Source organism: Stegostoma tigrinum, chromosome 39 (assembly GCF_030684315.1).
Source record: "Stegostoma tigrinum isolate sSteTig4 chromosome 39, sSteTig4.hap1, whole genome shotgun sequence".
Classification (NCBI taxonomy): Eukaryota; Metazoa; Chordata; class Chondrichthyes; order Orectolobiformes; family Stegostomatidae; genus Stegostoma; species Stegostoma tigrinum.
The window spans coordinates 12,055,414-12,072,836 of record NC_081392.1 but is presented as its reverse complement, the minus strand read 5'-3'; the positions used below and the strand labels follow the sequence as shown (position 1 = coordinate 12,072,836).

The 17,423-nt window shown below is 40.9% G+C and overlaps 1 protein-coding gene across 3 annotated transcripts in view; it reads right to left on the bottom strand.

The window, feature by feature from the left end:
* LOC125447855 (striatin-3-like) overlaps nt 1-17,423 on the bottom strand; it is a 53,216-nt gene that overhangs the window by 6,974 nt on the left and 28,819 nt on the right. Inside the window, exons 7-17 of one of the 3 annotated variants that reach the window (XM_048522632.2) lie at nt 17,180-17,321; nt 16,489-16,596; nt 12,484-12,605; nt 7,977-8,152; nt 7,055-7,102; nt 6,560-6,681; nt 5,817-5,984; nt 4,962-5,102; nt 3,757-3,855; nt 2,415-2,501; nt 1,617-1,823 (exon numbers count right to left, since the gene is read on the bottom strand). In XM_048522632.2, the coding sequence (XP_048378589.1) occupies nt 1,654-1,823; nt 2,415-2,501; nt 3,757-3,855; nt 4,962-5,102; nt 5,817-5,984; nt 6,560-6,681; nt 7,055-7,102; nt 7,977-8,152; nt 12,484-12,605; nt 16,489-16,596; nt 17,180-17,321 (1,383 nt within the window). In that variant the 3' untranslated portion in view covers nt 1,617-1,653. The remainder of the gene's footprint in view (nt 1-1,616; nt 1,824-2,414; nt 2,502-3,756; nt 3,856-4,961; nt 5,103-5,816; nt 5,985-6,559; nt 6,682-7,054; nt 7,103-7,976; nt 8,153-12,483; nt 12,606-16,488; nt 16,597-17,179; nt 17,322-17,423) is intronic. The other 2 variants (XM_048522633.2, XM_048522634.2) reach the window with 2 other exon arrangements.

The following is a 17,423-nucleotide window of genomic DNA, read 5'->3' as shown; positions in this document are numbered from 1 at the left end:
AATCCTAAACTTATCCTCCCTCCAGTAACTACAAATGGGCATGGTGAGATAAAAGCAACTGAACAGAAATTGGAGGAGGAACTTCGAATTTAGTTCTCTCAGCTCCTCCTGTATTCAGCATACCCAGCCCAGTTCCTACACCGAGACAAAATGCAGTTCAGGCATTATCTCTGGGACATTCCTGATGCACTGCTAATTAAGTATGATGTGCATACTATGCCAATTTTCTCGTTCCAATAATGTGATGCAAGTTGCTGTTCTATTTCTCAAATGAGAAAAAAGGTGATTCCTTTTACTTCAATTATTCAGGACACTGAAAAGGGAGAGTACACATAAATAGAAATGACTTTATTTCTCAATCAGGATTTTAAAGTGTTGAGATTAATAAATGCAATTATCAAATTTAATCATTGAGTCTATAGGTGAACATTATGAAGACTTATAGTTTAAATCCATTAATCCCCACATACTTGAAGCTGCCATTAACAATGGATCGTGTTTGAAATAGGATTTTCCGACCATTAAAACATGGTGCAGGGGGAAAAATTAGAGTTGAGGTAGATGCTCAACCTTAAGGGAGGAGCAGGTGTAAAGATCCTTTGGCATACCCCCTCCCACATTTCTTACTTTTTTTTAAAACTTACGCACACAGCCGAGGTAAAATCACATTGCCCAAACCTCCAGTCGCACAAGTTCAAAAGTGGGAAAACCAATGGATAAGAAATATAAGGGCAATCAAGGCCAGGAAATCTGGGTTTTGAGTGTTTGCTGGCTGGGACTTGTAGAGATCCTTGCCCTGAGGCACATAACTAGAGCTAGTGTGGGCAGACAAGAATTAAAACCTGCCTCCTATTCATGACAGGAGCTGAATAATGAAGTGTGCCAACCACAAAGTTAGCATAATTTTGTGATTCAGTATATAGCTACAGGCCTTCCCCACAAATTGCTTGATTTTCCTAAGTAAAAGATGTTAAGGCCACTGCTATCCTTCCATCAACTTACTTAAAGCCTCATGAGTGAGTTCAGACAGGATTGGTGGGCTACTTGACTGAACAGCACTGCAGTCAACTCTATTTGGGCCTTCATCAATCGGACATATGTATTAATCCTGAAGAGTGGGAACGTTATTTAAAATCTGGACTCTTAGCGTCTAGCAAACTGCAGGCCCTCAATTGCCTTTATAGTTTAGTAGATAATTTAGAAACCACCTAGTAGAAACAACATACTATACAAAGATAGAAATTGCTGGTAAAGCTCAGCAGATCTGGCAGCACCTGGGGAGAGAAATCAGAGTCAACATCTTGGATCCAGTGACTCTTCTGAGGAATTGTTTAGCAACAAACTGTACAGTCTGACCAAGGTCACTGGGTCCAACCAATAATCCCGTCAAAATTTATTGCTGCATACATAGCTTAGCTCAACTTGGGATATGTTTAACATTTTTGTGCGGTACTTTGACAGATAACTTGTCAGCAGCCTTGACCTTTGTTGTACTGTACCTCGACCATTGTGCTCCCAAGCAAGTGTGCAGCTTAGCACACTCACTGCCCCAAACTCTATATCCCATCATTGTAAATAGAAGAGTAAAAAAAAAGTTTTGCAGTGCTGAAGCTCACCTGCTCACAGGAATGAGAGCCAAGAGGTGATATTGTGTCATACAAATACTTTGGCGAGGGCGTCTGCTCCTGCACTGGCAATATAGGCTTTGCTCGGGTGAAAGGTGACATCATGGATTGCCTCATCATATTTCTTCCGGTGCGCTGTAATCTCCTGAACGCAGGTCTTGTTGTCCAGGTTCCAGAGCCGTATTGAACAGTCATGACCTGTTTAAATTGGGCACACTCAAGAATTTGAACACTGCATATTTCCATGGAAACTAAAAGGAAAAAGCATTTCTTTTTTTCAAAATCACACTTCCAAATTGCTTTACAGCCAAAGAGGCATGATCACCACTATCAGACAGGCAAGCACAGGAGTCAATTTTCAAACAGTAATGAGATAAATGACTATTTAATCTGGTTTCTGGTGGTGTAGATGTTGGTATATGAAATGACAGCTGTAATCCATTCAGTAAGGTCATAGCTGATTGAAGTGTTGAGTCTGTTTTTACTTTACCACTCTTGCTGAAAGAAAGAGACACTTCCTTGAGGCCTTTCACTTTGCACACATCAGGACAATTTATAAGAAATAACAGTGTAGAAGGAAAATAACATTTATACTGTACAAATGGAGAATAATAATTTGGCGTCAAGCAGAATCATCTTGATGAGTGCAATGTAAAAAGCTTTGCAAAAAATGCCCTTTTCTTAAAAATCAGCAATACTCCAGTCAGGGCTTTTTCCCTCGTCTTTGACAGACTGCAGAATACAACACAACAAACAATCGCTATGCAAAGGTAGTTGAGTGATACTTACTCCCTGACATCAGGAAAATTCCATTAGGATCAACAGCAAGAGAGGTAACTGCATCCAAGTGGGCAACCATCGAATGGATCATTTTTCCTATCGCAGGTGAATTAAAGAACATCACAGAAAAATATTAGTCTATCCAGCTCTTCATATTTTTCAATCTCTGCCCTCTACTGTCCCCATCCATTTGGTTTATCAGATTTCTTTTTCCCTCTTCCTTCCCCAAGTCTGAACGGTCGTCTGATTCAGAGCTGCTGCCTGATACTCCCACCTAATGTTTAAAAACTGGGCCAAAGTACACTTAAAACTCAGGAAGCAATCCTGGAAGAATGCAATTAAAACAATTTCCACCAAAATCAGATTAGGGTGAACACCCACAAGGAAAGCAGATGTTTCATTTCAGATATTCAAACTCTCAAGCCATTCAACAAAGTTTGATACTAAGCAGGAAACGGATTTGTAAATTTTGATTGTCAAAGGACTTTAAAGCTACGCCCAATTGTTTTCCTTGGTATGTTAAAGGTGGATATTTCTCTACCTAACCTATTAAGTTTGGCCCTTTACTGGGTCATTCACATTATAAAGAAATATCAAAGCCCACGCTTCAAGTATGTGAAAAGCACTGTTCATTATGTCATTTTCAGCAGCCAGATTTTGCCAACTCACTCCACTTCTAAATCCTTCCCATCTCAATGCATTCACAGGATCTGGGCATTGCTAATCTCTAGGTACCCTCAAGATGATGATAAGCTGTCTTCTTGAACCGCTGCAGTCTACCCACAGCACTTTTGGGAAGGGAATTCCAGGATTTTGACCCAGTGACAGTGAAGAAAGGTGATATGGTTCCATGTCAGGATGGTGAGTGGCTTGGACAGGAACCTACAGGGGGTGGTGTTCCCATGTATCTGCTGCCCTTGTCCTTCTAGATGGTCATGGTCATGGACATGTGTTAGAAAAGTGCTGTCTCAGAAGCCTTGGTGAATTTCCGCAACGCGTCTTGCAGTTGGTACATACTGCTGCAACTGAGAATGTTGTGTTGGAAGTGAATGTTTGTTGACATGGTTCCAATCAAGCAGACTTTGTTCTGGATAGTGTCAAATTTCTTGAGTGTTGTTAGAGCTACATTCATCCAGGCAAGCAAGGTGTTTCAATCACACTCCTGACGTTTGCTTTGTAGATTGTGGTCTGGCTTTAGAGCGTTAGAAAGCAAGTTACTTGATAAGAATTTCTAGCCTCTTGTCTTTATCTGTGTACAGGCTACAAATTGCACTGTCCAGAACAATTCAGTAAACTTCTTCTACACATCTATATCCTCCAAATAAACAATTAGATAAATTTGCTGATTTACCTGTCTTGTTATCAAAGAACCGAATACATCTGTCGTCATGTGCAGTAATAGTGATTGGTAACTTGGGGTGGCTGACAACACGGTTAATTTGATTAGCAGCTGCAGAGAGAGAGAAAGAAAAATGCAGTTAATTCAACCAGATTTTGTAATTCAAAGTCTAATATTATTTTGGAATTCATAGAAACAGAAAATAGGAGTAGGAGACCATTTGGCACTTTGAGCTTGCTCCATCATTCAATATGATCATGGCTGATCATCCAACTCAGTATCCTGCTCCTGCTTTCTCTCCATGCATATCTACATCTCGTACATTAAGAGGGTGTAGGGATTTACAATAGTACTTTCATCTTGCTTTAGTGTGCAGTATGGTGATCATCCGCATCCATAATTCTCAAGGCTGGGAGAAACCAATTTCTTTCATTCCATGTATATCAAAACAGGCCATTCAGTCTGACTGATCCCTGCCAGTCTTTATGGTCCTCATTTTGTTTTCTGTCTAACCCTATCAATGTGTCTTTCTATTTCTTTCTCCCTCAGTTGTTTGTTTCCCTTCCTATTAAATACTTCTATTTAGCGCAACCACTCCCAATGGTGGCAAGATCCATGTTATAAGTATTCACAGGAGAAATTTGCTTAAATTTCCTATGATTTATTAGTGTTCCACAAGAAATGGTAAACATCTTCTGCGTCTAGCTTATCAAGCCCTCTCATAATCCTGAAAGCCTATTTGGATGCACCTCAGCCTTCTCTTTCCTACAGGAATAAGCCTGTTTAATATTTCTGAACCACTATAACTTTCCAGCTCTGTTAGTATTCTCATAAATCTATTTTTTCCTCCTCCAAAGCCTCAATTTGGTTTCCTCCAATTACTTCAAAAACATTGTTAATATCTGTGATGAAATTGCAGCAATGTTATGGCTCAAAAGGATGCAATTTCTGGAAAGTTTTTAGTAGATGGTAAATTTACATAACTTATGCATGCTTTTGTCAGAGACAGAAGTTAAAAGGAGACCATATATAGCCTTACTGCCTAGCTGACGCAATCCGAATACACGTTTCACAAACATCCCAGAAAAATGCAAGAAAAATAACTCCATGTAGAAGGAGCAAATAATTGAAGGTTAAGATTAGGAACTCTATGAGCAAGACAGGACTCACTTGCAGGTTTGCAGCTCCTCCTTACTAGCCCCTGTCTGTCAGCTTACCAGTGTCAGATGTTTTAGAATCCAGGGTCATTACTGGTTGTAATGCCTGCAGGTCATATATGATCACATCACCATTCGTGAAGGAAGCTACAGCATGATCAGGATCACTCACAAAGGCAACAGAGGTAGGAATCCCATTTTCTGGAGAGCATAAAACAATCTATAACTAGATTCAAATTCACCACAAAAAGTATGTTACTATATGTTCATCTTGCAGACTTCAGGGCATTGTAGTTGTATTACTAACATCAACTGCAGACATTTGATAAATGGTAGTATTTAATATCATCTAAATTGAAGTCCCCTGCCAGTTCAATGGCTAATGTAGTCTGTAGCTGAGCTGTACAAATCACCTTGGGCCCACGTAACTTAGGATGCTTTCATCTGGCGCAAGGTTCAAAAAAAGACTGGCTGTCTTTTTCAGAAACCCCTTTTCTGATGAAGGGTCCCAACCCAAAACCTTCCTGCTCCTCTGATACTGCCTGACCTGCTGTGTTCCTCCAGCTCCACACTGTGTTGTCTCTGACTCCAGTATCTGCAGTTGTTGCCATCTCTTAATTCTTCCTTGTTTGCATTAGATCTTATTCTACAATCCATCTTGATCTGGCTCAGGTATAACAGCTCCAGATTTAATGAGGGGAAGGGCTATCAGCCTTTAGCAGATGGCGCACCCCTGTTTGGAGGGCAGTAACCCTGAATCTCTTCCATTCCACTAGATGGTCCATGTCTCCCCTTCCAGAAGAAGGCAGCTCCCTACTTCGACATACGCACCCCAAAAATGTAGCCTTACTCTTGTATCCCTTTTTCCAATCATCCCACAGGCACCACATGTTTGACTCCCAAGCTTTTACTCACCCTTATCTCTGTTGTATGTACTCACACACGCTGGATTCGCAGTTGCATCCCACAACCTAACAGTTCCATCTGCTGAACAAGAAATGAGGCGGTTCTTTGGGATACTAAATGCAAGTCCCCAAACTGTATCTGTGTGACCATTTAGTGTTCTGGACAGAATACTCTCATCTGTGAAAAGAAGCATATTCTTACCACTGAATGATAAATTCTATGACAGAAAATGCAGTGTCTTAACAGGATCAGCCTGTAAACATAGTTACACCACATATCAAGTCTGACCCTTATAATGTCTCATTTCTTTGGGATAACCACATTCTGCTTCTCTACATTTTGATCTTCCAAAAAAAAATTGTTACCAGTAAATATCAGGAGGAGAAATCAATAAATAGTTGACCTCTCATGACCTAGTTTGGTCAACCCAACAAATGCAGATTTAGCCATCATAAAAAATGAAAAAAAAACATTATTCAGATTAAATATACAGAAGCACTGAGCTTAGATTGGAGAATAAATGTCAGCACATTCAGGAGAGAAAAGGGTAAAGAGTCAGAAAGGAAATAACTAAATAAGTAGATAAAAGCCTTAGTACAATGGACATTCATAAATAATTTGAACATCACTCTAATGACCAGCACAATTAAAATCAATTGTTACCAGCCATTCGTGACTATACATAATCTTGAGCTCTGGTCATATGCAGGCCCATCAGTGTGCTATTTTGTTAAATACTACTTAGCACATACCATAAGTGTCATATGGATCAGTATTCAAGCTTGGAATATTCCAGCAGCAAATTGTGCCATCAAGTCCTCCACTGAAGCATTGGTCCCCTTTAGAACTAACTGCCAATGATAAAACTGGGTCTCTGTAACAGCAAGACAGGGACTTTAAAAAAAGCTAAATACAATAAAAATGACGAGACAATTAAGTGTTTCCAAAGCACTACCAACGCAGTGTAGTTCAATGATTTCCCACAGTCGTAAAGAGAACGACTCCCTGGAGTTTCAACATCTAGGAGCACAGTGGCTTACTTTTACATCACTTCAGCTGTCTTGGTAAGATCCACAAAGCATAGACTCTGGATCAAATCTAGAACCTAGTCTACAGATCGAGTAACCCCATGGATAACTAAACTCAGTGTTTGATGAATTAAATTTGTTAGTTTCCAATAAAAATGCTGAATTATTTAATTTGAATGAATGCAAGCAAGACGGGGTAACTGATAATTATATACTCACATGTGCCCCCTGAATGTATAGATTGGTTCCACATCCAACGCAGTACTCCTAGAACAAATTAAAATTAAACACCTAAAGTGGACATTCTTCTCTTCCAATAACATCCTCCCAAGCTTTTTCTAAAAGCTAAGTTTTTTGCTTATGTAAAAATTTCTAGCTACTTTTTATGCTGTTATCCAACAGCCTACTGAAAACGAAAATAAACCAGGTTTCGACAAAACAGTCAGCAAGGTAGAGTCATTTTCCATTTGAATCCGAACAGTTACACTCAACAGTTTCAAGGAGTTGCTTTAGATTTATGAGTCAGTAACTTGTGATATCAGCAATGTGCCACAGATAGTATAACAGTTGCTTCAAAAGGGTTAGTAAGAGATGAACAAGAAAAAGAAGTAGTAACTCTTGACCTACCCATATAGAAACACATGGCTTCCAATCAGTAATTAATTGCTCCATGAACAACTTAGGAATTTCAAATAGCGAGGAGAATCTTCTATGTAGTCTACCTAGCACCAGTGTTGTGCGGTAATTAGATCCAGAGGCATTGTTTCAACAACAAACATTGCCATCAAACTGAGAAAAGCACCTCAACTGCAACAGTACAAATTATTTTCTTTTCCACGTGAGGTACCTTCTCTGAATGAGCTTGCCCCCTTCATATAAGTTAGGGATAAATTTTGTGATGTGGCCCCACAGGGGAGCAAAGGGGAGCAGTGCAGAGACCAAGACTTTTGCCCTCTCTGAGTGGCTAAAGCTGCAAGTTCATGGTCTAATTCACCACAATTCTTAGTCCTTCAAAAACGCCAACCCCAAAGAATTGTGTACGGTTCAGTAAAGTGAAGAAATAGTTAGTTTACGAGCTTCAACGTACTTTGCTCTGTCCTAATCAGAAAGAAACACATCTCACAACACAGAAGAAAATTACTTTTTGGCAGGAACTGTTTTCTGTAGGTTCCATAGCTTCAGAGTACGATCCTCTGAAGCAGTAATGAGCACAGGCTCCACTGGGTGAAACACCAATGCACGGATCCCATCAAAATGACTCCGCAACGTATACTTCGGATTCCAGGTTTTCCGGAAGGTATCCTTGCAATCAGAAATCTGCAACAAGGAAATTAAAGTCTGATGAAGGGTCATCGACATGAAACTTTAACTCTTTTCCCTCCCTTTAGATGTATTCCAGCATTTTCTGTTTTGATCTCAGACACATTCCTAGCTATATTTTGCAAAGTTCCCACTCCCAAAGAGTTGACAGCATTTCTGACTGATAGCCAACACACACAATTGGGCAAGGAGGAGCCTTGTGAAATAAGTAACATTTTGCTTCCATTACAAGGCAGCATTAGATTTTTAAGTTTCAACTTTTTTAGGAAAGTATTAGCTACATTCTAAGGTTGCATTGGGGGCATTGTAATTGAGCTGGTTCACACTTTCAAAAACTGCTCATTAACAGAGCTAAAATATGTGGAATCAGATCATATTTCAGGTGAGATGTCCCTGTAGTTTTGTAGTCTCTGTATGGACTTGCTCATCCATGCAGAAAGGCCGCATGGTTGAGGGCTGGAACTGAACACCAGCAAAAGCCAACGAGGGAATAAAAATAATATTTTTAAAATGGTTCACAAAGGGTTTTTCTTCTAGTTTAATGTAGTTAATGTTTCAAAATTCATGAGTCCTAATGATGCAAATTTAAGCTTAAATCTTAATCTGTGCGTAAAGAAGGGTTTTTTTAAAAGGAAAGAGCTTTTAAGAGCTGCTTTTTTTTAGGGTTAATGTCACTGAAGGCATTCAAGAAACACAGTGTGATGGTTAGTGGATTTAGAAAGGTAGTTACACAGCAGGATTATTAAGACAAATGGATGACTGTCAGGAAAGGTAAGCAGGTTGATCAAGTCTTCTGTGGTTATTCCTCTCTCAAACATAGACTCCTTTTTGGGTACTTTTGAAGGGTATAGTTTCTCAGAGGAAAATAGAAATGGCAGTCAGATCTTGGGTATGAGAAATTAATCTTCCAGTAAGCTAGGTTTGTCAAGATAGGAAAGAATAATTGTTATAGAGGGCTCTCCTGTCATGGAGTGACAGACAGGAGATTCTGCAGCTATGAGCATGAACCTAGATTAGCACATTGCCTTCCTGGTGCCAGGGTTGAGGATGTCTCGAAATGGTTGAAGCATATTGTCAAAGGGGAGAGTGAGAGACTGGAAGCTGTTGTACACATTGGAAGGAACGACAGTTAGGGAAAGGGTTAACGCTTTGCTAAGTGAACAGAAAGGATTAAGTGGAAGGTTAAAAAGCACAACGTCAAAGAAAATAATCTCTGGTTTACTCCTGGTATTACATTTTCATGAGAGTGGGAATAAAAAGATCGGGCAAATAAACCAATGGCTGAAGAAATGGTGCAACGTGCGAGAATTCAGATTTTTGGATCATTAGGATCACTTCTAGGGTAGAAAAGACCTGTTCAAAAGGGATGAGTTTCACCTGCACTGGGAAGGGACCAATATCTTGGCGGGGAGAATTGCTCGTTCTATTTTGGGAGACTTTAAACTAGTAGAGGAAATAGCAGTAAAAACAGAAAAACAGATGAGGATGGATCTGAATCAGAAAGAGCAAGTTAGTTAGAAAAGACAGACGACAACAAGTCAGAGACCAGGATAACTCTGAAGAATTAAACTGCATTTATTTCAATTTGATGAGTCTTACAGCTAAGGCTGATGAACTCAGGGCATGTATGGGAACACGGGACTGGGACATCATAGCTATTACAGAAACTTTACTGGGAGAAGGACAGGCCTAGCAGCTCAATGCTCTGGGTTTTCAATGTGATAGGTAGGATAGAAAGGGAGACAAGAAAGGAGGGGGAGTGGTGTTTTTGATTAAGGAAAACATTATTAAAACATTAATTACAGAGAGGATATTTCTGAGGAGTTGCCCTTGCCAATAGTCAGAGGAAACTGAGGAACAAATATGTATAGAGATCTCAGATATATCTAAGAACAGCAGGATTATAATAGTAGGGGATTTTAATTTTCCAAAGGCTTGACTGGGAATACCACAGTGTTAGAGGCTTGGATGGTGAGGAATTTGTTAAATGTGCTGAAGAAAATTTTCTTTATCAATATGCAATGTACCCTACTAGAGAAGGAGCAAAACTTGACCTTCTCTTGGGAAATCAGACAGGACAACTGACTGAACAGTTATGGAAAAAGAATCAGCCTTTCAAAGTTAAAGTTCTTAATAGGAGTAAGGCAAATTTTAGTGGTATGGGATGAGACTTTTCAGAAGTTGATTGAAGTAGACAGTGGGTAAAAGGAAGAACTGACAAGAAAGAGGCTTTCAAAAGTGTGATAATGCAAGTTCAGAGCAAGTATGTTCCTGTTAAAGTGAAAGTAAGGCTGGTAAGAGGACAGAACAACAATTGAATAAAGGTACTGAGGTTCTAGGTAAGAATAAACACTAAATCATATTAGATATAGACAACTGGGATCAAATGAATCTCTTGAAGAGTATAATGAGTGTAGGGGCATTCATTAGGGGGAAATCAGAAGGGTGAAGGGGGGATTTGGATTTGAGATTGGATTATCCTTAACTTTATCTGCCAAGGCAAAGAGATTCTACAAGTACATTAAGAGAAATAGCAACTACAAAGAGAATAGGGCTACTTAAAGATCAACAACTTTGTCTATGTGTTCAACCTCAGGTGAAGAGGGAGATACTAAATTAATATTTCATGTTAATTTTTACTGTGGAGGAAGAAACGAAGGCGATTGAGCACACGGAAATAAACATTGATGTCCTGAAAACAGTTCACATTACAGAAGTAGTAGTTCTGGAGGTCTTAGAAAACGGCTGGATAAATCTCCAGATTTATCCTGATCAAGCTTATTCCACAATGTTATGGGGAAGTTAGCGAAGAAAGCAAAGAAATTGCGGGAGTCCCAGCAGAAACATTTGTACATTCTAAAACCACAGATGACGTACCAGGGAAGTGGAAAGTGGCTAATGTTGTGCATTTACTTAAGAAAGGCTGTACAGAGAAGCCCAGGATCTGTAGACCTGTGAGCCTAACATCAATGGTGGGTAAATTGTTGGTGGTGATTCTGGGAGGTAAGATTTACATGTATTGAAGAGGCATAGGGATGGTCAGCATGGTTTTGTTCATAGGAAATAGTGTCTCTCAAACTTGATTGAGTTTTTTGAGCAAGTTATAATGAGAGCACAACAGCAGATGTTGTTTACATGGACTTCAGTAAAATCTTTGACAAGGTTCCACGTGGTAAACTAATTAGTAAAATTAGATCCAATAGGATTCAGGGTGAGCTAGCCAATTGGAATCAAAATTGGCTCGAAGGTACGAGACAGGGGTGGTGGAGGGCTGTTTTTCGGAATGGAGGCCTGTGACCAGTGATGTTCCACAGGGATTGGTATTGGGTTCACTTTTGTTTGTAATTTATATAAATGATTTGGATAAGAATATGGGAGGCGTGGTTAATAAGTTTGTTAACTTATCTACTGCTGTAGATACCGAAGGTGGTTACCAAGGCATCTTGATTGATTGGGTTAATGCGCTGAGGAGTGGCAGATGGAGTTTAATTTGTTTTATCAAAATGCAAGGGCAGGACTTTTACAGTTAATGGTAGAATAGAGAGATCTCAGGGTTCAGGTCATAATTCCCTGAAATTTGCATGACAGGTAGACAGGAGGTTGGGAAGGCATTTAGCACAATTGCCTTCACTGCTCACACCAATGAGTTATGGAGTTGGGACATCATGTTGAGGTTGTACAGGACATTAGTGAGGCTTCTTTTGGAGTACTGTTTGCAGTTCTGGTTGCCCTGCTACAGGAAGGATATTATTAAACTGATGCGAGTTGAGAAAAGATTTATCAGGATATTGCCAGGAATGGAGGGTTTGAATTATAAAAATAGGGTAAGGTTTTTTTTCTGGAGGATAGGAGATTGAGAGGTGATCTTATAGACGTTTATAAAATTATGAGGGCTATGAACAGGGTGAATAGCAGGGATTTTTTTCCCTTGGGTGGAGGAGTTCATAACTGGGGGGGCATATTTTAAAGGTAAGAGGAGAAAGTTTTAAAGGGCATGAGGGGCAAGTTATTTTTGGTTACACAGAGAGTGGTACATGTGTGAAATGAACTGCCATCAAAAGTGGTAGATTCTGATACAGTTACAATGTTTAAAAAGACATTTGGACAAGTATATGAATAGGAAAGTATTAGATGGGTGTGGGCCAAACACAGGCAAGCGGGACTAGTTTAGTTTCAAAAATGGTCAGCGTGGGCTAGTTGGTTTTAAGGGCCTGTTTCCATGCTGTATGATTGTATAAGACTGAATGTCTTCTTTACAAACTGGAAATTCAGTCACAACATTTCATGCCAAATTTGGTTAAGAACTTCAGTTTTTGAAAAGTACTTACATCATTGTCATTAGTGACAGTCAGGTCTGCCAGCTCACCAAGGCTCATATCGCCATCTCCAGGATTATCTGTCCCCAGTATAAATGGTTTGTTAGCATGTGCAGGAAATGCAAGAGGAACACCTGCATTGGAAACAAGACAGGATCAGAATATTAGAAAGAGTTCGGTCATCAGTCCTCCACAAAGCGGGTATCTAGGACATGCTGTTGTTGCTATTATACAATCCCACATAATTCCTTTCAATGAGGAATTATAATTCAAACCCTCCATTCCTGGCAATATCTACTTCAATCCCAACAGCACAAGTAACTGAGTTTGACTGACTTAAGTAGTTTGAAACTGCATTACTGGAGACAGCCGCCACTTCTAAAGTTAACATTTCGGGTCCAATAACCCTTCCTCAGAACTGATAGCAGCTAGGAAAATGTCAGTTTATATGTGGGAGACAGGGTCTGGAGAGGGGGTAAGGAGCAAACGGCAGGTGGGGTTAGATCCCAAAGAGAAAGATAAACTCACCAACGCCCACGGCTACCTGGACTATACATCCTTGCACGCTGCTTCCTGGAAAGACTCCATTCCATTCTCTCAGTTCCTCCACCTCCATCGCAATTGTTCTAATGAGGCCAACTTCAACAAGGGAGCCTATGAAGTGTCTACCTTCTTCCTCAACCGAGGATTCCCCAGCACCATTGTCAACAGGACTGCCAACTGGGTCCGACCCATCTGCTGCATTTCTGCCCTCACTTTCTCTTTGCCCTCACTTCAGTAAGGCATTTTGACATTGTTCCCCATGGTAGGCTGATGGGGAAAGTGAAGTCGCATGGGGTCCAGGATGTACAAGCTAGATGGATAGAGAATTGGCTGGGCAACAAGGGACGGACAGACAGTTTTAGTGGAAGGGACCAGTGGTGTTCCACAGGGATCTGTGTTGGGACCACTGTTGTTTGTGATATACATGAACGATCTGGAGGAAGGTATAGATGGTCTGATTCGCAAGTTTGCAGATGACACTAAGATTGGTGAAGTATCAGACAGTGAAGGGGACTGTCGGAAAATGCAGCAGAATATAGATAGATTGGAGAATTGGGTGGAGAAACGGCAAATGGAGTTCAATCCAGGCAAATGCATTTTGGAAGATCCAATTCAAGAGCGAACTATATAGTAAATGGAAAAGCCCTGGGGAAAACTGATGCACAGAGAGATCTGGGTGTTCAGGTCCATGGTACCCTGAAGGTGGCAACGCAGACCTATAGAGTGGTCAAGAAGGCATACGGCATGCTTTCATTCATCGGATGGGGTATCGAATATAAGAGTTGGAAGGTCATGTTACAGTTGTATAGGGCTTTGGTTCGACCACATTTGGAATACTGCGTACAGTTCTGGTCACCACATTACCAAAAAGATGTGGATGCTTTTGAGAGGGTGCAGAGGAGTCTCACCAGGATGTTGCCTGATAGGGCGCTCGCTACAAAGAGGGGTTGAGTAGATTAGGATTATTTACATTAGAAAGATGGAGGTTGAGGATGGGCCTGATTGAGGTCTACAAAATCATGAGAGGTATAGACAGGGTGGAGAGCAAGAACTCTTTCCCCCCACAGTGGAATTACGAGGGGTCATGATTTCAAGGTGTGAGGGGAAAAGTTTAAGGGAGATATGTGTGGAAAGTTCTTTACACACAGGGTGGTGGTAGCCTGGAACGCGTTGCCAGTGGAGGTGGTAGAGGCAGGCACAATAGCTTCATTTAAAATGCATCTAAACAGATACACGAACGGGCAGGGGGCAGAGGGATACAGATCCTTGGAAAATAGGTGACAGGTTTAGATAGAGGATCTGGATCGGCACAGGCATGGTGGGCCGAAGGGCCTGTTCCTGTGCTGTAATTTTCTTTGTTCTCCCGCAACAGTTAAAGCATTCCCCTTCTCCTGACCTACCATCCCACTAGCATTCACATCCAGAAGATCATCAGCCACCATTTCTGCCACCTCCAGATACATAATCGCCTCCCCTCACTTGTTCGCCTTCTCCAGGCACCATTCCCTCCAGGACACCCTGGTCCACTCTTCCTTCACCCCCAACAAATCCCAACAGCACCTTCCCCTGCAACTGCTGAAGGTGTAACACCTGCCCATGTACCTCCTCCCTCCTCAGTATCCAAGGGCTCAAACATATCTTCCAGGTGAAGCAGCACCTCCCACACTCTGCCTTTGCTGCTCACAATGTGGTCTCCTTGACGTTGGTGAACTGAAGCATAAACAAGGTAACCACTTCACAGAACATTTATATTCTGCCCGCAAAAAAAAGACCTTGACCTTCCAGGTGCCAGCCATTTTAACCCTGTTACTTGGCCAACATCTCTGTACCAAGCTTGCTGCAGTGTTCCAGCAAAGCTTAGCACAGCTCCTCATTTTCCGCTTGGGCACCCTGCAGCCCTCCAGACTCAATATCGAGTTCAATAAATTTTACGGTCTGAGCTCTCCGATATCCCAGCCCCCTACCCCATACGCCAGGCCTTGTTACCACATAGCCTGCCATTACACACCCTCTGTTGTCAGCCACTCACAGTCTCCATTAACAGGTAATCACTCTCCTAGCCAGATCGTTATCAACTCCTTTGTCTTTCCAACTGCTGTCTCTCTTTGGGCTCTATCCCCACGTATCATTTACTCCTTACCCCTGGCCCCACCACCCTACCTTCCTCATATAAACCAACATTTTCCTAGCTACCATCAGTTCTGAGGTACCAGACCCAAAATATTAACTGATTTTTCTTCACAGTTGCTGCCAGACTTGCTGAGCTTTTCCAGCAACTTCTGTTGGTGTTCCTCATTTACAGCACCCAGTTCTTCCGGTTTTTACTGCCTCTGAAGTCACTTTACCAAACATGCAAATTCAGCTTCTGTTCCACAAGTGGGGTAATTCAGTTGCTCCTATCCTCACTGGCATTGCCTTAAATTTGCTGTGGGCTATGTACAAACAAACCTTCACGGGCCATTCTTTTCTCAATAATCAGTTGCATGCTGTCATGTTTTCAGAATTAACAATCCAGTTGAAATCTGCTAAATATGTGCAAGATGTATAATGAATTAGAAATTCACAGCCTGGATGGTTCACAATCAAAGGCTGTACAGGTATTTACCACGCTTTACACACAAACTGATTATGCAACAATGTCAGATTCTTTCTCAACTGCATAGGAATGCCAGCTCAGATGCTGGGAAAAATAGGAAGGATCTTATGACTACCAAAATATCTTAAACCTCAAAGAAAAACATTTAAAAATACTTCACAAGAAATATTGTTTGTGCAGACATGATCCACAAGAATTGTTCCAGAGGTGAGGAATTTTAATTACATGGACAGGTTTCAGAAGCTGAGGTTGTTGCCCTGAGAGGAATAGGTTGGTTGGGAATTTTGACAGAACTGTTCAAAATCGCAACGATCCTGGTTAAAATACACAGGGAGAAAAATGTTCCTGGTGACTAAAGAGGAGAGAGAAAGTACCAATTTAAGGAAGCAACAGTAGCAAGAGGAAAAACATTTTCTTCCCGTACGTTGTTAAGGTCTGGATAGCTCAGTTTAAGGGCGTAACGGAAGGAGATTCAATCATGAATTCCAAAAGGGAATTCGATCATTATTTGAACAGAGAATCCCTACAGTGAAGAAGCAGGCCATTCAGCCTATTGAGTACACACCAGCCCTCCAAAGAGCATCCCATCCAGACTCCATCTGCACTCCCCCTCATTCTATAAAGAGAAAAGAAATTTGCAGGGTTACGGGTAAAGGGTAAAGGGAGTAGAACCAGTCCAATTGCTTTTGCAAAAAGCTGACAGACATGATGAATGGCCTCCTTTAGTGCTGTAACCATTCCGTGAACATTGTAGCAAATTATAAGAATTTCATTTCAGGAACTAGCTAATACTTATGAACTGATGGGCCATCATCTCATACCCTTCAGTTACTTTTGGAGATTCAGTAATTCAATTTTTTTTTGCAAAGAAATACTGCTACCTTCGCTTGCCTTAGGTTGACCAATCATCCCAGCTGGAATGGAAGGCAAACCGTCAATGTCTGTAAAATTAGTCAGTACATCTTGAAGCTTAGAGCGGTGATTTCCTGTGAATGCAATCATGGATAAAGCAATGTATAAATCAGAGGAAAGGGTTTTATGCATTATTTTAGATGGCTGCACAATCTCAACGCTTACAGAAAGACAAACCCAGCCCTTCTGGCTACGGTCGGCGACATCAACTAATGCAGCACAAACGGTGGGTCTGAACCTGAGACTTTCTAGTCTGTAATGGTCTAGTCCCACATCTGAGTGAATTTACTGACTGAGCTACAGGTGGAATGTCTTTGCTTTAAATCATTCTGAGACAAACAAACAGAAATCTCAAGTTATTTTTTCAACCTTGTTCAACATTGTTGCTTTCCACTTCCCTGTCTTCTCCCCGCTATTCTATCACAGACTTCTGATTTCATTCTTCCTTCCCCTGCTTTTAAACTTGCTTAAAATCTATTGCATTTCTGTATTGATTCAGTTCTGAAGAAAGGTCCTGGATCTGAAATCTAATACTCTCTCCACAGATGGTCTGACCACAAATATTTCCAGCATTTTCTATTTTTATTTTAGATTTGCAGCACCCACACTATTTTGCTTTTGTTTCATAGACAGTGCCAGATTTGGCCTTATTTTTACCAAGCTCTTTGTCGTCCCTCAAACTTCTGGAATCTTCACCCCTTTCCTCTTCCTCTCCAGTCTCTAGGAAGTGAAATTCACTCAAAGCATCCACTGTTTCGCAGTCCATGGCAGGATCAGCAGCTGTCATCTCGGTGCCTATCTGTAGCAGTACACATATCACAAATAAGGTAAGTTTGTAATTTTTTTTGGAAATCAAGCAAATGCATTGATCTGAGGGGCCACCGACTAATTGCTAAAATGA